This window comes from Leucoraja erinacea, chromosome 26, assembly GCF_028641065.1.
Source record: "Leucoraja erinacea ecotype New England chromosome 26, Leri_hhj_1, whole genome shotgun sequence".
Taxonomy (NCBI): Eukaryota; Metazoa; Chordata; class Chondrichthyes; order Rajiformes; family Rajidae; genus Leucoraja; species Leucoraja erinaceus.
In genome coordinates, this window is record NC_073402.1 from 7,551,280 (window position 1) to 7,575,788 (window position 24,509).

Consider the following 24,509-nt stretch of genomic DNA (forward strand, 5'->3'; position numbering starts at 1 on the left):
TTCTAGTTCTGTCTTTTAATGGTGTTCAATTTGAAGTGTTTTGGATAAAGAGAGGTCAGTTGTCAGTGTGATTGCTTCTGAAACGGTGGTTTTGTTTGGTGCCAAATCCCTTTTAAAACTGCTATTTTGCACGTTTCCTCTTGTATGTCTAAATTGTGAGTGATGGATATATATTTAGAATCCGAAGGACCGTCGTGTCTCTTTACATGAATGATGAAAAATTGATCTATAGGTAACGCAATTGATGAAGGCAAATGGTGTACCGTGCTTTATTCTTATTCTCATATCATCTTACAATAAAGATGTCCTGCAAAGGCTCAGACAGGGCTCTGGTGAGAGCGTACCTGTAATATCGTTACAGGTTTGCTCTACTGATCTAAAAAAGAGAATATAATGGCGGAAGTGCGAAGAAGCTTCGGCAGGTTGATTGCTGTAAACTTTAGAGACACAGTGTGGAAACAGGCCCTTCGGCCCACCGAGTCTGAGCCGACCGGTGATCATCCCGCACACTGTCACTATCCTACACACGAGGGACAATTTGTAATTTACTGAGCCCATTTAACTTTTAAACATGTATGTCCTTAGTGTGGGAGAAAACCGGAGCACCTGGAGAAAACTCCCATGGTCACAGGGAGAACTCCGTAAAGACTGCATCCATAGTTGGGATCAAACCTGGGTCTCTGGCGCTGTAAGGCAGCATTCTACTGCAGCGCCACTGTGCCAGCCCCAAGCAGTGGCTTTGTCATGTGAGATGAGATGAAGAAGACTGCGTTAATACTCTAAAGATAAATCCTTTCTTTGCCTTGAGGGAAGTAATTTTTGGAATTCTCTTTTCAAGAGGGCTGTGGAGACTTAATTGCTTTATATATTCAAGTGAGATAAAGAGGTAGATTATTAGGTATTAAGAGAATCAAGGAACATGGGATCATTGAAGGCGAGTGCTGCTTAGATAAAAACTAATGCTGTGATCTTATTGAATGCTCGAGCATCGGATTTTTTTCAGGCCAATTCTCGAGAACAGTTTTACCTTTGTATCCAAACCGTGTTATGCAGCATTGATCTTGACAATGGCTTTGAATTGACTGCTTACTGGGTTGGGGGTGGTTATGTGAACATAGTAACATAATAAATAGAGGCAGGCATTGTCCATGTGGCCCTTCAAGCTTGTTCTGCCATTCAGTCTGATCTCATCTGAAGTAGACACAAAATGCTGGAGTCTCTGGAGAGAAGGAATGGGTGACATTTCAGGTCGAGACCCTTCTTCAGATTGTCTACCTTCGATTCAAGCCAGCATCTGCAGTTCTTTCCTACACGTGATCTCACCTGATCTCAGCCTTAGCTCCATTTTCCTTCCTGTTCCCATAATTCTTATTTCTCTTGTAATCCAAAAAATCTATTTTGGGCTCTGAATATATTTAATAGTTGGCCCACCATAACTCTGGAGGGGTAGAGGTTTCCATTGTCACCCCAATCCAGTACATCAGGACTAGCATTTGTTTATTGTGAAAGAATTCTGAGTTGGCTTCCAAAGTCAGCTTGATTAGTAATTAGTAGCGCCCTGATGTCAGGGAAATACATTTAAATTAATGAAACACTGAAGTTGTATTCTGCATTTCAATATCTTGTAATGAATCGAAACAACCTCTGTTCAAGAGCTTTTCATCTTCTGGGATAAACAAATTATACTGTCTTTTCACGCGCCTGTTGAATGGAATGAATCATTCCATGTTCGATGGACAGCTCGGCTGGAGGTTTAATAAAATATTTAATTATTGCTGTCTCTGAAATAAATGATTAAACAATGCCTCAACAAACTTAACTTGAATTAAGTCAATCAGATTAGTGATTAACTGATTATTGCATGAGCATTACCCAACTCCCAAATCAGACAATCTATTCCATTCTGTAATCAGAAGAGGTTACCAGGCGGATAGACAGATGTTTCTAGGATATCCTCACCACCTCCCTGGACAATATCATGGCTCCACTGACCCTTCGGTATCAGTCACCCTTCACTGGTCAGGTTGGGGACGTGGTGTCGCTGGGTACCTAAACCATTGCTCAGGAACACATGGTATCCCAGCATAACGGACAGAAATGGCACACAGCCTTGTAGACCACTCACCCACGTGTCCTGTGTCAATCACCGGAGAAGTTGTAGAACTGAAGTAGTAGCAAGTCATCTTTGATCATGAGTCGCTCAAGAAGAAATTGGATGATAGTAAATCTGGTGAATTACTTAGACTAATATCCATCTGTGAATGACAAAAAATACTTTTTAACAGTTTAAATCAGTATATTAGGTTGGATAAGATTTTTTTTGGAGCTATGTCAAAGTATAAACATTTGTCCCACTGCAATTGTCTGATGCTGGATGTGCAGGAATGATTTTTTTCACTGTAACGAGTACAAATCATTAGAGTAGTTCCTTTTATGACCGCTACCATTTTTTGATTGATAGAGATTTTGGCTTTACAATGACATATTACACTCATGAAGTTCTCTATTCCATTGTAATTGTGAACATAATCTTGGATTTGTACCCCCTTCTCCTTTGTCTGTCTAAAATTTTATTCTCACATTGAATAACTTCTCCTTTAACTACACTCACTTCCTTTAGATTAAAGGTGTAACTGTGGGAATGTGTGACCAATCTATTCCTGTCACTTTGGGAAATGTGTGGCACATTTGTTCAATCCTTGCAAGTTGCTCTCAACACTGTCCAGTCCATTGATTAATTTTCAGTCACTTTAATTTTGTAGCGAACTCATCAGATTCATCACTTTGATGCCAGTCTCCACATTGCTCTCATTTTCAGCTGGTTTATCTTCCCCTTCCTTTCTTGAATTCCCCATTTCCATTTCAAGGCACAGGTTAGTGACCATTGTCCACTAAGTTCTCCTGCTCTCGGCTACCTTGACCACTATTTCTCGCCCTCCTTGTGAAGATTGTTGCTTTTCCGCAGTCTCTGTTGTGTCTGTTCTGATGTTACCACCATCCATGCAAATTATGCGGACATGTTTTTCCTTGATTAATTTACCCCCACCCTCCTCCATAGTCAGACAGACGGCTCTTAACCATATCTGCTCAATTTCCCACAGTTCTATTATCGTTCCTTTCCTCCCACCACAGTGACTGGAGTTTCCTTTGTCCCTGGCCTGGTATTTTCCCTTGTCTTTATTGCCCATTCCATTCCTGCTTTATTTTTCCGGTTCAGTTTGCTGTCTCTACTGATATCCGTTTTCCTCAGAGCACCTTCTCATGCAACAGCAAGCTGTGGAAACTTTATATACCACCTTACCTACTGTCCAGAGATCCAAGCCCTCTTTCCAGATGAAGTAGCAGTTTATTTGTACTTAAAATTGATCTACTGCATTTGGTTCTTGCAGTGTATCAAATTATATGAATCTATCTCACAATGGAAGAATCCACAGGCAGATTGGTTGACCACTGCAGAACATCTTAACTAATTTTGCAAGGTGAATCTGAGCCTGCAGTTGCTTCCCAATTTTTAATTCTCCATACTTTTACCACTGCTCCAGCCTCTTAGAGCATTATTTATGCAAATGGAGGAGCACCTCATCTTACAAGTTTGCATGTTTTAGGGCTTAGCATTGAATTGCACGGTTTCAGATAATCGAACAAGCTACTCTTTCATCTCCTGCTTTGATTTTTTTCGCCTCATTTGGTATTGAAGATTTCATTCATTGCTTTCTATTTACATCTTTAAACAAAAGTAGTGGCTTTCAGCCAGACAGACTGTAAATTCTATAATCTGGAGTAAAAAAAAACAAACAGCTGGAGGAGCATTGCATATTGTGCAGTCTCTGTGTTGCTCGGTCCACCAATCATTTACTGATCCACGTCTCACTTTCCCCTCTTTATATACAACCTTCAGCCTCCCCTCTCATTCCTAAAGTAGGATTTTGACCAAAACATTGGTAATTCCTTTCCCTTCACAGATGCTGCTCGATCCACTGTGTTACAATGGCAGTTTGATTTTTTTTTATTTCAGCTGGTATCACCATATTATTCAGTTTAAACTAGTGTCTGCCCTATCACTGACCCGTTTTGTTCTCTCCTCTGCTCGTATTTAAAACAATTAGATTCTGTTGCATTTCTAACTTTTGAGTTCTGATAAGTTATCGTGCTGAAATGTTAACGGTCTCCCCCACTCCACAAAGACACTGTCAGACATTTCTACTTTCAACATTTTCTGTTTATATAATTGCATGTCTGTCTTGGAATATTTTAATTGAATCATTGATCACACAAAAGGCACAGAATTAATGTAAATCAAAACTGCAGATGGTCAAAGTCAGAAAGAAATGCAGTTTACATTCCAGGTGAACGCGAAGTGTCTTCGACCAGAAAGATTAAGACCCTTTGTCTTTGACCTGATAATTTAGTTAATTTGTTTATCACTATTCTCCTGACCTGATGAATGGTTCCAGCATGTTGTGTTTTTATTATTAACTTACTATAGTTGACATTTGTTGCCTCTCCCTCTGAAATATTAAAGTTGCAATATATAAGACATTTCCAGCGAGCTGTACCATCTTTTCCACAGTAAAATGGTGGAAATAATAACTTAATCCACCTCCGAGGAGTAGGTGGAAAAATTTCAGTGCCAATTTGTTCTTCCCATCTTCCCTTCTACTTCCTTTTTGTCTTCACCAACCTCCTCATTCTTCCTATCTCTCTCGCTCTCTCTCCCCTTTATTTTAAGATGCAATGTAGATTTTTAAAACCACCACTGAACTCAAATGTTTTGTCAGAAATTGGGACGTACAAATATGGTAAACATTTGATTGCTTACAAAGGTTTAGTTTAGTTTAGAGATACAGCGCGGAAACAGGCCCTTTGTCTCACCTAGTCCGCACCGACCAGCGATCCCCGCACATTAACACTATCCTACACACATTAGGGACAAATTGCACTCATACCCAGGTAATTTACCTACATACCTGTACGTCTTTGGAGTGTGGAAGGAAACCGAAGATCTCGGAGAAAGCCCACGTGGACACGGGGAGAACGTACAAATTGTGTACAGACAGCACCTGTAGTCGGGATTGAACCCGGGTCTCCGGTGCTGCAAGCGATGTAAGGCAGCAACTCTACTGCTGCTCCACCGTGCTGCACTTTTAAAGCTTTTTTAAAACTCGGAATTTCTTAGTGAGGTAAACTATCTGCTTATATTTTGTCTTTATATTTGTAATAAGCTGCCTTTTAATGGTAAAGAAAGAACAGTGAGATGCACAATATGATTTAAGAAAGCAAGAATCTTGCATATTAAAGAAAATTGCTTTGGCATAAATACATATTTGTAGAAGGCAAGCTTCTCAGTAGCTTCTTGGATTTCTTTACTGAAAGCTAGTGTTTTCCTCCCACTGAATTTACAGTGACACAACTCGTTTCTCAGGATTTAAAAAAAAATCTATGTAAAGTGCTTTGGACACATTAACATGAAGGAGATTCTAAGCTGATTACTCACTTGTTTTCCCTATCTGGGAATCGTTTTTTTTTCATGCACACTAGCATCACGTCTCACACCCACTACTTTTAGAAGCTGGTAAGTAACAACATTCCTTTCGAGTGGGGAATAATTACACAATATCTATAAACTCCTGAGCAGCTCAACTGGTTATTTGTCTAAAAATGTCGATTGATTAGTTGGTTCTTGACCAGTAAATGGCTGTTTGTTTTCCCTAGAATTGGAGGAGGAAGATGAAGAGGCGAGCGGTAGACAGAGGAGCCGGCGAATCTTCAGCACAGTCCAAAGCTCTTTGCACAGGGATCGCTGGGACCAACAGTAAAAGGGCTGGGCCATTCATCCTCGGTGAGTTCCTTCAGTTAGAAACCTTCCGTGAGGGGGAAATGCTCTTTAGCCATTGAATATTTATTTGTACCACTTCTCTCATTATGAGCTTGTGTACGACTAAATTCAAGTACTTCTCTTGCTTTGTGCCTCCTCTGATGCTAGGTGCTGGATGTTAGCAAATTCATCCTCTTGTGTTTCGTTCAATCGTGCATTTAACTGCCCCGGGCGCTTTCGGGAGTTGGATTGCAATGAGGAATAGGATCTTGATTTTCCCAGTCGTATTCAGTAGTTCATGGCAGATTCCATTTGCAGCCTGGTGCACTGAAACTAATCACACCTGGTTAAGATTCAGTGCATTAAATCTGCAACATTTGTTTCTGTGGCTGGGTGACCAAACAGTTTTTGTCATTTGAGAAGCTAATGTGAAAATTGACAAGCAATTTTACTCCTGAATTTTACCCAGAGGCTGATGTGGGAAAATTACTGAAAGCACCCTCTCTCCAACCTCTTCAGCTGGGGGGGGGGGGGGGGGGGGGGGGGGAGGGGGGTGCAAATGAAATTGTATCTTTGTACAGATGATTTTCAATTCAGCAGGGGGAATTGCTTCAGCTGAATGCTCCTTCCAAAACAATATAAACACAATGGTGGGACTCATTTCAGTGGATAATAATGGTTGCTGCATCTCGTGATAAGGCATTTGCATCCATCTTCAGCCAGAAGTACGAAGTTTATGCATAGAATGGTACAGCACAGGAACAGGCTCTTAGGCCCACCATGTCTCTGAAAGTACACAAAATTGCTGGAGAAACTCAGCGGGTGCAGCAGCATCTATGGAGCAAAGGAAATGGGCGACGTTTCGGGCCGAAGCCCTTCTTCAGACTGTTGGGGGGGGTGGGGGGGAGAAGGAAGGAAAAAGGGAGAAGGAGGTGCCCGAGGGCGGGGGCATGGGAGGAGACAGCTCGAGGGTTAAGGAAGGGGAGGAGACAGCAAGGGCTAACAAAATTGGGAGAATTCAACGTTAATGCCATCAGGATGCAAACTGCCCAGGCGGAATATGAGGTGCTGTTCCTCCAATTTCCGGTGTTGCTCACTCTGGCAATGGAGGAGACGCAGGACAGAGAGGTCGGATTGGGAATGGGAGGGGAGTTGAAGTGCTGAGCCACCGGGAGTTCAGGTAGGTTCTTGCGGACTGAACGGAGGTGTTCGGCAAAACGATCGCCCAACCTACGCTTAGTCTCCCCGATGTAGATCAGCTGACATCTAGAGCAGCGGATGCAGTAGATGAGGTTGGAGGAGATACAGGTGAACCTTTGTCGCACCTGGAACGACTGCTTGGGTCCTTGAATGGAGTCGAGGGGGGAGGTGAAGGGACAGGTGTGGTATTTCTTGCGGTTGCAACGGAAAGTGCCCGGGGAGGAGGAGGTACGGGAGGGAAGGGAAGAATTGACAAGGGAGTTGCGGAGGGAGCGGTCTTTGCGGAAGGCAGACATGGGGGGAGATGGGAAGATGTGGCGAGTGGTGGGGTCACGTTGGAGGTGGCGGAAATGGCGGAGGATTATGTGTTGTATTTGCCGGCTGGTGGGGTGAAAGGTGAGGACCAGGGGGACTCTGCCTTTGTTGCGAGAGCGGGGATAGGGAGAGAGAGCAGTGTTGCGTGGTATGGTTGAGACCCTGGTGCGAGCCTCATCTATGGTGGCGGAGGGGAATCCCCGTTCCCTGAAGAACGAGGACATTTCCGATGCCCTGGTATGGAATGTCTCATCCTAGGAACAGATGCGGCGTAGGCGGAGGAATTGGGAGTAGGGGGCAGGGTGGGAAGACGTGTAGTCCAGATAGCCATGTGAGTCAGTTGGTTTGTAGTGTATGTCGGTCAGAAGTCTGTCCCCTGCGATGGAGATGGTGAGGTCAAGGAATGGTAGGGAAGTGTCAGAAATGGTCCAGGTGTATTGGCGTGCCGGATGGAAGTTGGTGGTAAAGTGGATGAAGTCAGTCAGTTGTGTGTAGGTGCAGGAGGTGGCCCCAAAGCAGTCGTCAATGTAACGGAGGTAGAGGTCGGGGATGGGGCCCTGGTACGTACTGAACAAGGATTGTTCGACGTACCCGACAAAGAGGCAGGCGTAACTGGGGCCCATGCGTGTGCCCATAGCTACGCCTTGTGTTTGGAGGAAATGGGAGGAGTCAAACGTAAAGTTGTTGAGGGTGAGGACCAACTCCGCTAGGCGGAGGAGAGTGTCAGTGGCTGGGTATAGGTTGCTCCTCTGGTCGAGGAAGAACCGAGGGGCTTTGAGGCCATCCTGATGGGGGATGGAGGTGTAGAGTGACTGGACATCCATGGTGAAGATGAGGGGGTGAGGGCCTAGAGAGTGGAATGCATGGAGGCGGCGGAGAGTGTCTGAGGTGTCTAGAACATAGGTGGGAAGGGATTTGACCAAGGGGGATAGTATGGAGTCAAGGTATGTGGAGATGAGTTCGGTGGGGCACGAACAGGCAGAGACAATGGGTCTGCTGGGAGAGCCGGGTTGTGCTGAACATGATTCCAAGTTAAACTAATCTCTGCCTGCAAGTGATCCATATCCCTCCATTCAATGCATATCAAGGAACTTACCTAAAAAGCCTTTAAAATGCCACAATTGCATCTGCTTCTACCACAACTCCCGGCTGCACAATCCAGGCATTTCACCACTCTTTTAAAAAAACGAACTTACCTCGCATGTCTCCTTAAATATCCCCCGCCCCGACCTTAAAGCATTGCCTTCTCGTTGTTGGCTTCTACCTGGGAAGAAGGTTATGACTATCAACCCCATCTATGCCTCTAATCATTTTACATTAGGTATTCCTTCAGCATCTGATGCTCCAGAGAAATCAATCGAAGCTGGTCTAACCTCCCCTTCTGGGGAATACCCTCTAATCCTGGCAGTATTCTGGTAAACCTGCACCCCTCACCGAAGCATCCATCTTGTCTTCCTACTGAGCAAACTGAGATTCTCAACTGAAAAGCCAATTCACAAACCATTTGACGATCTATGTAAACAGCAGGAAAGAGCAGAGTCCACTGGCACAACAAAAGAATATGGCATCAAGCTACATCCCAGCTGTTGTGCTGAATATTTGTTTCAGCCAAGCTTTGCCTCCTGCTGAGCAATTCCTGTACAGTTACAACATTGGCTTCCATCCAGCATGGAAGATTGCCCAGATGTATCCTGGCTGCAAAAAGCAGAACAAAGCCAATCTGGTTAATTAACATCTTAATCGTGGAAGTAGTTGTTTGATACTGTTATCAAGTAGGACTAACTCACTATTCACTGGGTTTGGATTTTATCAGGATTGCCTAGCTCCAAGCATTATTGTAGCCTAGGTCTAAATATTGACAAAGTCTAAATTCCCAAAATAAATTGAGAGGCACTTTAGTTTAGTTTAGAGATACAACACGGAAACAGATCCTTCAGCACTGACCCGCAATGCCCTCACATTAACACTACCCTACACCCACTAGGAACTAATTTTACATTTACCAAGCCAATTAACCTACAAACATGAACTTCTTTGGAGTGTGGAAGGAAACTGAAGTTCTTGGTGAAAACCCATGCGGTCATGGAGAGAACGTACAAACTACGTACAGACAGCGCCCGTAGTCGGGGTCGAACCTGGGACTCCGGCGCTGCATTCGCTGTAAGGCAGCAACTCTACCGCTGTGCCACCGTGACTGCCCTACCGTCCATGATAACATTGCAGCGTTTGAACAAGGATCAAATCAGTGAAAATGGAGAGTAGAAAGCTTCACAGTTGGAAGCATACTTAAGTGGATTGTTATGATTATTGGAGGACTATCATCCCATCCCCAAGACATTCACTGCAAATTCCTTGGCATTTTCCTGAGCACAGCTACGTTCAACTGGTACTTCAATGAACTTCCCCCATCGTAAGTTAAATAGTGTAGAAGCTGGCACATTATTAATTTCCAGGCATAATTCCTCAGATGTGAAATAGCCTATGCCTGCTTGCAGTCAGATGTAGACTGCATTTAGACATAGATTGATAGTGAGTAGTAAGTTACACTGATATTGTGCAAGTCCTCGGCAATCATTATGTCAACAATTACTTTGCTTTGCCATTCAAATGCATTATCTGGCTCGGGTTATAATTGACAAGAATGTCACTGGGATATGCACATAAATTCTATAGTTAAATTGTTTGGTCAGGCGCTGAGTAACGCGGACAGAACTTCCCATGCCTGCAGCATTACAGGTGATTTATGTCCTAAAGTCAAAATTTGCCACCATCTACATATTTCTGGGCAGGGGTGTTATTAAAAATATACTCCTTGTTCAGATGAGTGCAGCTATGACAACGCATGTAGCTTGACAACTTCCAGTAACAAGCAGGCTGCTTGATTGAAATCCAATCACTCAACCTAAACATTCAGTGGTTCTCCCACCAGAGTGCAAAAACTGCAATGTGACCCCAACAGCAAATTACACCACAGATATTCAAGCCAATTACTTCAGCGCTCACAGAAAGAAGGACATAGATAGTCGAGGAATGGACACATTGCCACTTGTTTATCTCTAGTAAACTGGTACACCTCCATTTCCTGATTTGGAAATGCATTGCAGTTCCTTCACTAGTGTGATTTAAGTCCTGGAGCTCCCAAGCTTGATCACCAGAAGGACTTTATTGTTTGAGGTTGTGTCTCATTTAAGAGGGCATATTTAGTTTGTGATAAGTACTGATCTCTGTCATGTCTTGTGACTCGAATAAAGATTAATAATCTATTTTCCTTGTGGAAATACAGATCTAATTTGGCAGAAAATGGCTGAATTTGATGCTCAATCTATGGTATTTAGCAGAATAATTGTAAATCTATACCAACTGTAGCTCCTGGGATAGGGAGGAGAAAATCATCTTGCCATTGGCCTCTGATGTGTCTCAAATAAACGCTGCTGTAAGATCTTGGATGATATTCAGGTTGATTATCAAATGTAGTAATGCAGTTTGCAAAACCTGTGGTGTCACAGAATTTGAGGGCAGCCTTTGTTGTCTGAGAAACTGATTGCTTTCAAGAGTGGGGGAAAGAAATGTATCCTGATTAGTTATTTAAACACTTCTGCACTGATATTTTTCCAGGAATGTTTGAACTAAATGACGCACCTTGCCTTGTATTGAGGATTGGAAATTGGGCTTTGGTCTCCAGCTGCATGTTTTTATGGTTTTATTCAGTGATTCAAGCGATTAGTCATACTGAGCTGTTCCCAGCAGGCTCCCACTTAATATACAAAATAACCTTGATTTTTAACATCAGCCCTGCACATTAGGGAAGTCTTTTATGCAATTGTTAGTCATAGGTCTTCCACTAACTTGAAAAGAATCTCCAGGGAATGCTTTTTTTCTTTTTAAATCATTTTATTTTCTTGATCAGGTCCTCGTTTAGGAAATTCACCTGTTCAGAGCATTGTTCAGTGTTTGGCGAGGAAAGATGGAACAGATGACTTCTATCAATTAAAAGTGAGTAAAACTTGCCTGGTAACATTTTACAAAATATTACCCAATAAACTGAAGGATATACTTGCATTTAAAAAAAAAAAAGTGTCCTTTATTAAAAATGAATCAGACCAGTATTTTTAATTGTGTTGCAAAAAAGTGATTTTCTTAAACTGCATTCACCTGAACTAAAAATGGCTAACTGCACAACCGGAGTGTCAAGGCTTTTAAAGATATCCTAAGAGGTACTTTGGGAATTAAGTATTACACATTTGTCACTGTCACCGGCACTAATAATTTTGGAAGTCTTCTTCTTCTTGCGTATGGCGTGCACAATCTAAAGTTGTAGGAAAACTTGTTCTATTTGATCTTCTTTGATTGTGCACGCCAGGTTGATTGCATTTGTCGAAACAGGGCAGACCACGTGAAGGTTGCAATCTCCCACCCCATTTTGGAAGTAAGTTAACAGTATTGGTAATTCGCTTCAAAGCTAAATGGTCCAGTGAGGCTAACATTAAAGCCCACGGCATTTTTTTTTAACAGCTAGGCCTTTATAATCCCTGGCCAGAAGGGATAGTCATGGGAGGCTTCACTTCAATCACTGGCATTTGTTTATCATTATATTCCATTGAATAGCTAACAGATTCAAATTATTCATAAGCTCTTGTATACATTTCTGTACTACTACTTCCTTCCCTCCACCATCTCCTCACTCCCACCTCTACAAACATTGAAAGTATACTTAGTTGAGGATTGAAGAATGCAACTGAGCTTGCACTTGGTGCTGTCAACATGTGCAGATGTGTTTGTTGTCTAGATCCTGTAGGATGACTGACTATTGAAGTGAGATAAGAGGCCGTGTCATTTAAAGTGCAGTAATGTAGGGTCCTGTTGGAAATCTATAAATGTGAGTGCAGTTTTAAAAGCATGTTATTATATTGCACTTAATTTGGCCTCCCAATTTCTATTCCTTCACCTGAAAATTGCAGTTTTCATTTCATTTCATTTCATCCAAGTTGTGCTGCAGTTTTCCTTTCTCCAGCATTGTGTATTAATGATTATCATGTCGGTTTCTTCAATCAACTGGTTTGCAAAACCTTTTAAGAACTTGTGAGATAACAAGCACACAGGTAAATGTTGACTTGGCAATTAGGCTGGAAAGCTGATCGGTGACTTTGAAACAGTCATGTTTTTATTGATTGAAGGAGCTCAAATGCCCCTATGGTCTACTAGCGTTTTTCTTAAGTATGATTGATAGAAGCAAACGGTGAAAAAGTTAGACTGTTTTCCACATGGGTTTTAAGGGATAGTAAATGGAGAAAGCTGGGGAATAACATTAATGCTGATGACTTCAATATTGTTGGCACAAGTCTGATTCCAAAGGTCACACACTGCAGAATTTATGACTGTTTTGATAGACGTGTGGAGTGACAAAAAGTTGTTGCCTCGAGTCAACGAGCTTGTTTGTTTTATATGTTAATAGCCTTGTGATTTTTTCCCCCCCCTTATATCTGACTGGAAAACCTAGTGTGCGTTTGTTTAGTAAATATTTTTGCTAGATGTCTAGGTATACATAAATGAATACACTCTGATTGGATTCTGATTTTTGCAAAAGCTTTGCTCAACCTTCGCTTCTACTTTAGATTCTGACTCTTGAGGACAGAGGTGAAGGAATGGAAACTCAGGAAGAAAGACAAGGAAAGATGCTTTTACATACAGAGTACTCCCTTCTGTCCCTGCTTCACAGTCAAGATGGAGTGGTGCATCACCATGGGCTATTTCAGGTAAAGCACAATGCAGGAGCACCCTCAGTAGACTTGTTGATCATTCAAATGCTTCTGGCAATATCGCCTATTGCCTTTTAAAAATTTTCTTGCAAACATTTTTTTGTTTAAGCCAGTATAAATTTGACAAAGTTCCATCATGCAGTAAAATATTAAGTGTGACCATTGGTTCATGTTTATGTGTATGCTTCCAAGTGTATGCTTCCAAGAAACCAGGCAGGATGCAGAAATTAATTTTAACTCCATCTACTCCCAAATCCCTTCTTGTGGCAAATGTTTATCAGGTGGGCGTCTGCCTAGTCAAGCAATTAACCATTGCTAGTTCACAAATTATGAACTGAATTTGTCAGGAATGCAAATTTGACATACTCTAATCTATGTTAGTCAGTGAAATTAATGCCTAAGGGCACATTTCCTTGGAAACCAAATCGATGTTTTCTTCAAATTATTATTTCCTCGATTAGGCTGGTTCCATCTGATTCTGGTTTACTGTGACGAGGGATCTGGGAGCAGATTTGTTAATGTGACTAATCTGGTAAACACATGGAAACATAAACATGAACCAATGCAAAGTAGTGCTAGAAATGCCATGTCAAGGTAACGCACTTTAAAAGTTATGTCTACCGGTAGTTTATCATTTTCTACACTTAAAGCAGAGATGATCTTATCCACATGCCATACAAAAGAGTATAATGTGTATCAATTGTGTGCAGATATAAAAGGACGTGAAAATTTGGGGATTTTAAATTGTCGGTTCTATACATGAATACAATTAAACCGTACGCAAGTATAATAGGTAGAGTGAAGAGAAAAATTGAATATTGTCAGTACAGCTGCAAATACTGAGTTTCCAAAGAGTGGAGCCATTGTGTTGGGATAATAGGTGGTCCTTTTCTGGGTCCAGCACTCAAAGAGTCACTCTGGTGCCATCTTGCCATCGATCACATTCATTTTTTTCAACAAGCAACAGTATCAGAACTTCTATAACATTTCAATCAAGGCATTTTTACTGTTGCTTCAATCGTAAAGTAATACTGTTAACTGAAAGGAGAACGGTTTCATAAATAACAGTGTAAAAGTATTTGCAGCCTGGAAAGCAGAGTTTGTTCGCGTATGTGGTGAGCCCGTGAGCGTCAAAAAGTGTGGAAGGAAAGTACATTTGTGTTTTTTCAGTAAATGAAAATAGGTGATCCTTACCAGTTTACAATTGTAAAGTCTATTTTTATTCACAGATATTATCAGGCTATAAGCAGAGAGAGACCCAGTGTTTCAGAATAAGTTAAATTACATGTGCTATTTCTGTGCATTTACCCTTTTACAGGACAGGGCTGTTGTGGAAGAGTTTGAATCAAACAAGATTATAAGGCGGATGAAGAAAAGAATCTGTTTAGTTCTGGACTGCCTCTGCGCCCATGACTTCAGTGACAAAACTGCTGATCTCATCAATCTACAGCATTACGTCATTAAAGAGAAGAGGCTGAGTGAACGTGAAACAATTGCAATATTTTATGATGTGGTACGGGTAGTGGAAGCTTTACACAAGGTAAGGGGATGTTGGCATTTAAAAAAAATTTGCAGTGGTGATATTTGTTGGAGAGGGCAAATTTTCATTGGTGTATGTCTATGGCACTCTGAGCAAGGTTCCTCAAGAATGCAATCCTCTGATTACCGGTGTAGTATTGGGCTGGGCTTGGGGGGGGTTAGGCTGGTAGGCTGCTAATTTGGTACAGTTATTTTAGAAAGATTCAAAGGCTAGATCAAGTAATTTCAGGGTAGACAGCCTTGCGTTTCAGTCGTGGTAAAAACTTAGATTAAAAAGGAAGATACCCATAACGTTGACCATACGGCTATTTAGAAAAGCATAGTGATTAGAAAAACTGAGAATTGAAGATTCAGGAAGGCAGTCAATGTAGGTATGTTTAGTCCACCGTGGCTGAGCATAATAATTGTGTGTGATTTTTTGTTTGAGGGGGCGTTTGCAAAGAATCCACATGTTCAGCCTAGTAAATCATATTTTGGAAAGAATTATTAGTCAATGGGTAAAATTTGAAGGAAAGTCATGTTCGCAGCCCCAGGGTTTTATAAACTGACGATTGGAACCTTATTTTTAACATTTAGTAAATTTATTGTTTGCAATGAGTCTTTTTGGGCATTTGAGGGTAAATATCAATTATTAAACCAGCGCGCATTTAAGTGTGGGAAATACTTTAATTGAAGATTGACCCAGCCATTTCACCGTTGTAAATGAGATAAAAATCACTTTACGGCTATGCAGTCTGGTGGCCCGTAGGATTTTGTTTAGGCAAGCATCAAGGAATGCAACAAATGCAAACAGTGACTGGTAAGATAAATAGAAAAACTCAATTAATAGATGGACAAGGAGAGAGACAATTGAAGATATCAGGAAGGGATAGTCAATGTTAAGAAGGTAAAATAAGAAGCTTTCCTTCACTATCTGATGTCTAAAATGTAGGTGTTTCAGCTTTCCTTCACTATCTTATGTCTAAAATGTAGGTGTTTCAATAATATCTATAGCATTGGCAGGAATTTCTATTGCTTTGCATGTAAATATTGTTTCCTGAATTAATTGCCAAATGTCCAGTTTTAATTTTAATATCTCTCTTTTTCGGGAGCCTATCTGTAGAGGGAATACATGTTATACCTTGCATTCTTTTACATAATGCAATTTAACACATAGGTTTAAACAAAGAAAAACTAGTGGTCCAGTTTATCCAAGGTAGCTATTGTGGAGCATTTATGAATCTAATTTAAAACCCATTTCACGCTGCGGTAAATAGGTGTAGTTTTAAAAAGGTGTTTGGGAGTCAGTCAGGTGCATCTTTTGAGTTGTCTGTAATGGTTGTCCAGATTCAGGGTCAGAATTTAATGGCAGTAATTTAACTTTCCAACTTTTTACTGACTTAATCAGCTTCGTATGGCTATCAATTGCTGAAGCTTATCATAAGAATGGCACTGGAAAGTAGTATTTGGTCTATCAAGTTCAGCCTGCCATTTTATCCAGCTTAAACTGCATTTCCTGGATTCCATGAGCACACTTTATTTAACTCCACTATAGGAATTAACAGATCATTCAAATCTTTCTTATTACTTGATAGAAAATCACCTTAACATTTGGAAAGGAGAGAGGGAGCAGTGTAACTAAGAGTAAACATAATTCTGCTGCCATTTTAAACTCTTTGTGTTTCAATCTAAAGTTGTGTGTTTTCAGAATGGCTTGCATAAACTGATCAGCATATCACTAAGCAGACAATATTTCATAAATCAGTGTGATCACAATGTTTTGGAACAAAACTTTGCGGTATGAAAATAATCCTTGATATGCTTGATATTATTGCAGTTTCAGAACTGCTGCAGAAAATAGAGTTAGCAAAATAATCTTACTTTTACTATAATCATAAAGTGCTTAAATTATGTGGGATGTTGCTATATTGGGAGTCAGAAGCCAGCTGCTTGGTGAACTGAGTTACTGACATAATACATGTAGTTTTCAATTGAGTTGGAAGCTGGTAAGGTGTATATCTAGATTCTGAGCAAAAAAGACTACTAAATGACCTGAGGAAAGCGAGATTATTTCTACAGAATCACAGTGAGAGGGTAGTTATCTCAAATGCACATGATCTCCCTGTCATTTATAGTGAGTGGTAGCAACACATTGACTCGAACATCTGTAACTGGAAATAATGTTGTCATAACAGCTTTTTAAAAATTCCTATTAAGCTTAATGTTAAGTCTCTCAAAGTCTGTAAACTAGCAATTAGTAGAGACTCTGGAAAAGGTCATTATTGCAGACAGTTGATGTTATACTAGGTAAAGTAGCTTGGGTCTTATGAGTTGCACAAATAATCCAGTTTAAGCAAACGGAAACTGGGATGTGATGTCTGATCTTCTTATGCTCTCCATACCTGCCGATTTGCTTCTCATCTTCTCCAGAATAAATGAGAAAGGATCAATAATAATTCTGTTAAAAAGAAATATGCTATTGCTTATATTTTCACTGTCGTTGGAATTTGGAATATGACTTTGCCCAACTTGCTACTCTTGAAATTCCTTCTCATTGTGTCCACCCACCCCATGGCCATAACCACATCTCCACCAAAATGGTGTGTCGTTTAGAAAGCCTTGAAAGCATACCAAATGTTCTTGGAATATTTTGACAAAGTAATATTTAAAAATATCGTACCACCAATAGTCCCTTTGCTTATGAATCTCGACCGATTGTCGGTCATTATCTTTAGTTCTCTGGCCTATTGAAGGCTGCTCTCTCACAGAAAGTAATCTACTTTTCTCCTTTTCTGTTACTGTAGAAGAACATTGTGCATAGGGATCTGAAGCTGGGGAACATGGTGCTAAATAAAAGGTAAGCTGAGACTGATTTTATTCCCTCGATTTTTGAAGTTGTGTTATTATACTATTCTGTTCTCAATAGATGAGTATTAATGCAGAGGCCTGGGACATATAACTGTTTGAGAGATTAATGTCAATATTAATGTTCTTGAATAATTATAGGACCATGCTGTTACCTCTTTTCTACCAATTTGCATTGTCTCAGATCTCATCCCCACTGAATTTATATTTACTTTCAATAGTACCTATAGCCTTTCTATTTGTTGTTATCCATTTAATAATAGATTGGGATAGCTTTGTAATACAGACCTATACACCAAACACCTTGGGGGTAATATTACTTAAAATAATATCTATTTAATAACAACAGTAGTCTAAAGCAGGTTTTGATTCTTATAACCTGGCCCCAATTTAATGTACACACTGCAATTCACTGCTTTTATTATTTGGCAATTTAAAGCTTTATTTTTCTGCAGACTGAAATAACCAGTTGCATCAGAATCGGTTTGAGTCATCCAGGAGGCATTAGTAACTCATCACCTTGGCAGTGATACGCTTCCTGATAATCAAGCAGCAAACATAACCTTGGAAGCATAACTTTGTGTGCCAATTTCATCAGCTTGTATTTGGCGAAAGGATTTTTGAGATTACAGTAGGAAACCTGAGAGCTAGAAATCTCCGGTTCAATCAGGTGCTGCACATGCATCCCTGGTCAGTGAAAGGAAGTGCAGTCCCATCATTTTTCATTTAAAGTGCTACGTATCTACCTTCACCCACTACCATTCATAGAGTATACATTATAGCTTTACAATGGGAATATTAGGCCAGATTGTGCAGCAAACCATGGAGTTACCCGGCAGTTGAATCGCCAGCCACCCACTCGCTCCACAGCTAGGAGCTGAAACTCCTGTCCTTGGTGCTGACAGGTAGCTTGCCAAGAATATTTGATGCACCTGATATATAATACACACACGGAACGTTTTTTTCTCTCGTGCATTATATTGTTCACAGTGTACTCTGTTTACATATTCTGTTGTGCTGCAGCAAGTAAGAATTTCATTGTTCTATCTGGGACATATGACAATAAAACACTCTTGACTGTTGACCATAACTGATTTTAAGCACTATCTGCCATTTCATAATTTGTGCTCCTGCCTATTCTGTCATTTATAATGTTGCTTTAAACAGATCAGATTTTCACACTTCTACATAAATGACAATTGCTTGCTGTGAATCCCGCTGTCCTGTCTAACACAGAATAAATGTCTTATTCACAAAGAGTGAAATCTGTGTATGCAGAGAGATGAAGTATTGAATTGATTCAATGATTGATTGAAAGATAGGGCATGGAAGTGAGTCCCTTGGTCACCAAACCCACCCGTTCACGTTAGTTCTATGTTGTCCCATTTTGCGTCCACTCCTTGCACACTTGGGGCAATTTACAGAGATCAATTGGCCTACAAACCTGCATGTCTTTGGGATATGGGACGAAACTGGAGCATCTGAGGAAACCCACACAGTCACAGGGAGTGAGTATAAACTCCACACTGACTGCACCTGAGGTCAGGATCGAATTCCGGTCTGGCGTGATGAGGTAACAGCTCTATAGTTGCAGCACAGTGATGCCCTCTGCTTCTAACCACAACCATTTAAATGGGTTAATGCAAACCATTTTAATTTTGTAATGCTTCATTAAAAATCTTATTATTGAAGGATGCAAGTGATCTTTTGAAAGCATGAATTTAAAAACCTCTCGACGCAAGTAACTGCAAATGCTGGTTTACAAAAAAGGCTATGTGCTGGAGTAACTCAGTGGGTCAGGCAACATCCCTGGAAAACATCCCTAGGTGACGTTTGGGTCGGTTCCCTTCGGACTGAGGTGGTGGGTTGGGGGGGGGGGGGGGATCCTGGAAGAAAGCACTAAACACTATTTTCCATGAATTGTCAGAGTGCAATTGTGCTCTCACTATAGTGTTGTGGTGGGCTACAGATTTGAATTCTTGTATGTAGCGAGAGGCTGGAGAAAGTCGGGAAAAGGGAGTGCTGCTTTAATGAGGAAGTTGCAAGGTTAAAGTTTATGTTGTCATCCAAAGGGAGTGTCTCTTCCAGTATTCATTATAAACAGACAATGTAATTTGGTGAAGAAACCATATTTGCGTGATTCATGCTGAGTAAAGTGTGTAATATGATGAGGCCTGCTCATACTTTATAATTTTTGATAAAGTGGCAGTGAATGTCCGATGCGTACTGTGTGTACATTATGGCTGTGCATTATTGTGCTTTATTTTTCTTAATGCAAATGCCACTTTCAGTTTAAATGACCGTGGGGTGAGAGAAAGGGAAGTAATCCGAGTTCTCAATGCCGAGATTAATTTAAGCATGTTGGGATCGAAGTGAGAATCTATTGTTGCAGTGTACACGAGAACACAAGGTAGGCCTTCAAGCCTGCCCCACCATTTAATCTGATCCTAGCCGATCAGTGGTAAACTTGACTCCTCTTCTGTACCATTTCTCATTGTTCTTCTGTTCCTCGATCTATCGAATATTTATCCACCTCGACTTCAAATGCTTCTGGTGCATCACCTGCTGGGACAGAACATTCCAGATATTCACCCCTTCTGTGAGAAGAAATGTCAATAAACATTTTTAAAGGATCTGCCCCTTGTTCGAGTCTACTTCACTAGTTAAAAAGCCCCCCTCGTGTTTGAACAAAGTCAGCCCTCCATCTTCTAAACTCAAAGGGATAAAGGCCCAAACTATTTTGTCTCTCTTGGCTATTTGCGTAATGGAAATTTGCCCTTACAGAATTCACTATGCATAAATCTGAGATACAGACTAAAAACATTAGCTCTTACAAACTTTATGTGGGGGGTAAAAAAGATATATAAACACTTTTTTTTCCAACTTTGATTACTTGTTGCATGCTTAGGTCATCAGCATTGAGTTAAGGAAAATTGCAACATAGCCAACAGGACTATTTGAAAAATATGATACGGCTAGTATTAAGGACAGGATTTTGTCTCACCAGAGTGCCTGAGATGGGGAAACCAGGAACTTATTAACTGGTAACATTTTTGGCACTATGAACACCAAATGCATGCTCCCACCTATCTCAGACACCAAGTGCTCTGTTTCAGATTGTTGCTGCCAATCTCAGCAGTGTGTCTTGGTAGAATTGGTGATATTGCCAACAAGTTGATCAGAAGATGAGCAATTAGATGCCCGTTCTTGTTTGCCAGTGCGTTGATAAGGAAACTCCTTATGCAAAAGTGTTGGCAGACATGGCCATCGTTGTCAACAAGACTTCTGGCTCGTACTATTCCTCAGTGCATGAGGAGCACCAGCAGCCAGAGGTATGTCGGGAATAGCTACAAGTATCTGGGCTTCAGGATGGTCCTCTGGGCCCGGAATTGAAATATTGCTTTGATGTATTACCATTAAAACTTTGAAGATTCTTTGGTGTAAAAGTAGAAAGGTCCTGTTCCCAACAATGATTTGCTTTGTTCCCCCAGTAAATGACCTTTTTTTTTCTTGACACAGCAAATTTTGTCAAACATATTTCTGCTGTGGTTTTTTTGTGTTGGCCCATGAACTTGAAGCTTCCTGTCAAAGCCTTGTTGAAATATTTCAAAGTAGTTCACACACTGAATTTGACTCGGTGACTTTGATGTAGACAAACAATGTCTTCAGACTGAGCTCTTTGCTGGGAAATGTTTACAGTTATTTTACTTTCTTTACTCCCTCTCTGTCCCTGACTGCTTGAATTTTCCCCAAAGTTCTACTTTTACTGATGAATACTTTGGTGGAGTATATCTGAAAGAGCCGTAATCTATTATTTTGAGTTAACTGTAAAACAGCATGGGATCTCTGTCCTCCTTCTGAAGGCAATTAGATTTTTTTTAAATCTGGAAAGTGTGAAATTTAAATTATCTTTGAAAAATGCTTGCACTATAGAAAGCAGGTCCAACACTGTGTCATTTGGCTGTTCGTTGTTGAAAATCAATTTTAATACCACACCTATCGGTATATATTGTCTCTGTTTCCCTATCTCCTACCCCTCAATGTAGTTATTAAAACTAAGTGGCATTGACATTACAGAAAAAGTATTTAACAGTGGATTCTTTCTGGGCTGCCTTTAAACCATGGATACTTAATGGCATGGAATTGGTGTTGTGAGGTTGGGAGAAAGAGCAGCGTGGTTATAGAGGTGTGGAGTAATAATCCAGTGAATGTGTTAAACCCCATGGCTGCTTGGATCAAGGTTACGTGATCAGGAAGCTTTTGTGGTGGTACTGCCATCTTATTATTGGGGGAAATGGACCTATTCTGATAACTCCACTGCATGACTCATCTGCATTATCCATTGATCAAACCTAGAATCTATGGCTCAGTATAATGTTTCACTTTGTTTTAAATGTGAAACAAATAGTGACTGTAAATTGTGACTGCATATGATGTAATTACGTCTACTTCTTTCCTTCCTGTCTAAACTGTTCCCTTCCCCCACATTCGCCCCCAAGAGAGAATTTGCTGACCTATTTAAACAAAGTTCAGTGTGTGTGTGTTTTCTCCCCATCTTGCATGCATACATGGATATTCATGCATACATAAGTATTCTTATGTAAGTTAGTCTATAGATCTGGAAACAATGAACCTTAAATGAATGTGTAGGAAAGAACTGCAGATGCTGGTTAAAATCAAAGGTAGACACAAAATGCTGGAGTACCTCAGCGGGACAGGCAGCATCTCTGGAAAATATGGATGGGTGACATTGTGGCTCAAGACCCTTCTTCAACTGGCTGGTTGTGTGATCTCTGGAGAGAAGGAATGGGTAACGTTTCAGGTCGAGACCCTTCTTCAGACTGATCTTTTTGGGTTGAGACCCATCTTCAAAGTCACCCATTCCTTCTCTCCAGAAATACTGCCTGTCCTGCTGAATTATTCCAGCATTTTGTGTCTACCTTCAACCTTAAATGAAATGCGTGCATGTTATAAATTCTGTGCTGTTCTCTTGTAACTCTGGCTTCATGCACATCCCATTGTTTGAGTTGGATTTGATGTGGAGTTTGTCTGTGTGCCTCAAACATTTTCATGTTTGGCATATATTGTTGAATCGATTTTTTGGAAAGTCCCATGTGTGCCGAAATTCTAAATATTTGTGATTTGTTTGCCAATTAAACCTACCTTGAAGATACAAAGTAAGACACAAACTGCTGGAGTAACTCAGCAGGTCAGGCAGCATCTCTGGAAAATATGGATGGGTGACATTGTGGCTCGAGATCCTTCTTCAACTGGCTAGTGGTGTGATTGCGTTGAAGGTGGCAGGAATGTCGGAGGATGATGCGCTGAATATGGAGGCTGGTTGGATGAAAAATAGGACCAAGGGAACTCTTAGCATCTTCTATCTGGGAGGAAGAGGCGAACTACAGGACACAGGAGACACTGGTGAGGGTTCCATCTATGAGAGCAGGGGAATCAATTTTTACTAAAGATAGAGGACATCTTGGATGTCTTAGACGAGATAGCCTCATTGTGGGAGCAGAAGTGGCAGGAACTGAAAATTTGAGAATAGGAGATAGCGTCCTTGCAAGAGGCAGGGTGGGAGGAGGAGAAGCACGGATAACTGGGAGTGGTATGTTTGTTGTAGACATCAGTTGATAGTGTGACCCCCGTGATGGAGACAGGTCAAGAAATGGGAGCTAGTTGTCAGATAGTCCAAGTGAAATTGAGTGCAGAGTGAAAGTTAGTGATAAAATTAAAGTTATCATTGAGGTCTGCACGGGTGCTAGAGGTAGTCCAATGCAGTCAGCAATGTAGTGGAGAAAGTGTTGGGGGATGGTGCCAATGTACTTTTGTACAAGGACTGTTCGACATAACCAACAAAAAGTCAGACATAGCTGGGACCCATGCGAGTGCCCATAACTACATCTTTAACTTGAAGAAAGTGAGAGAAGTCAAAGAGTAGTTGTTGGGGCTGAGAACAAATTCCACCAAGCAAAGGAGAGTGTTAGTCGGGGAAATCTGATTAGGTCTCTGGTTCAGGAAGAACTGGAGGGCCTTCAGGTTGGGGGTGGAGGTGTAAAGGGACTGGATGTTCATGGTACAGATGAGGCAATGTGTTAGATAGGCACTGGACAGATAGGCAAGTAAGTAGGCAAAATACACTTACAAAAGTAACTAACTTTGTTTAGTTATTAACGTTAGTTTACTATGATACTCGCATTGCCTCTTGATTTAACATGTAATTTCCCTCCTGGGACAAATAAAGTTCTATCGTATCGTAACTAACTCACATGGATCAACAGTGCATTTTTTAGTAGAGGGAGTAGATCTAGTTATAGTTCCTTTTGATTAGCCTATGGCACGTAAGTGCATATTTTAGATGGTGTAATCTAATACAGGTTCTCTGAAATTTCTCGTAAATTATTCCTCAATTTCCCATCTGTACCAGAATCTTGTGGAAATATGAATTTAGCTTAAGGCTAATGCTCTATATTTGGTGCAAGTTACTATTGTGCTAAAAGGTGAGTCATATTTAATTACAGCCATGTGTGGGTTCAGTTCCTTCGTAATACCTACCTGTTCCAGCCTTTGGGTGGGGTTGGAGATATTTGGAAAAAACAGTGTAGAATAGTTCAGTAGATTTCTCCTCTCTTAGGAAATGCTGCAATAAATTGGTCGTCTGGGCATGGTGCAAAGTAATGCAGGCAAACCCCCACTTTAAAGCTGTTCGTGTTATGGAAAATCACCAATCACAACCCAAAAGTCTGTGATACTGAATACTGTTTTCTTATAGGGAATTTATGTGGGGAAAAAATGCAAAGCAAACATTTCATTTTTGTGCTTTTTCACTCTCTACTTGAAGTATGCACTCATAATGTGGGTTTATCTTAGAATGATAGGTTCACTTTGTCCAGCAGTTTTGTCCATGCTTACGATGTTTGAAACAGCACCAGCAAGTGTAAGTGCAAGCTGTACACCTAAACAACCACTGTTCTGACATGCATTTAAAAGTGTATGTCCCTATTCCAACTGAAGGCTGTAAGGTGATGAGCACCTCT

General features: G+C 40.8%; 1 protein-coding gene across 3 annotated transcripts in view; it reads left to right on the forward strand.

Moving 5' to 3' along the window:
* The window catches only part of stk40 (serine/threonine kinase 40), an 84,025-nt gene that overhangs the window by 16,630 nt on the left and 42,886 nt on the right, over positions 1–24,509 (forward strand). For all 3 annotated transcript variants that reach the window (XM_055656077.1, XM_055656078.1, XM_055656079.1), the window contains exons 2-6: positions 5,713–5,839; positions 11,238–11,323; positions 12,943–13,083; positions 14,405–14,626; positions 17,409–17,461. In XM_055656077.1, the coding sequence (XP_055512052.1) occupies positions 5,713–5,839; positions 11,238–11,323; positions 12,943–13,083; positions 14,405–14,626; positions 17,409–17,461 (629 nt within the window). The remainder of the gene's footprint in view (positions 1–5,712; positions 5,840–11,237; positions 11,324–12,942; positions 13,084–14,404; positions 14,627–17,408; positions 17,462–24,509) is intronic.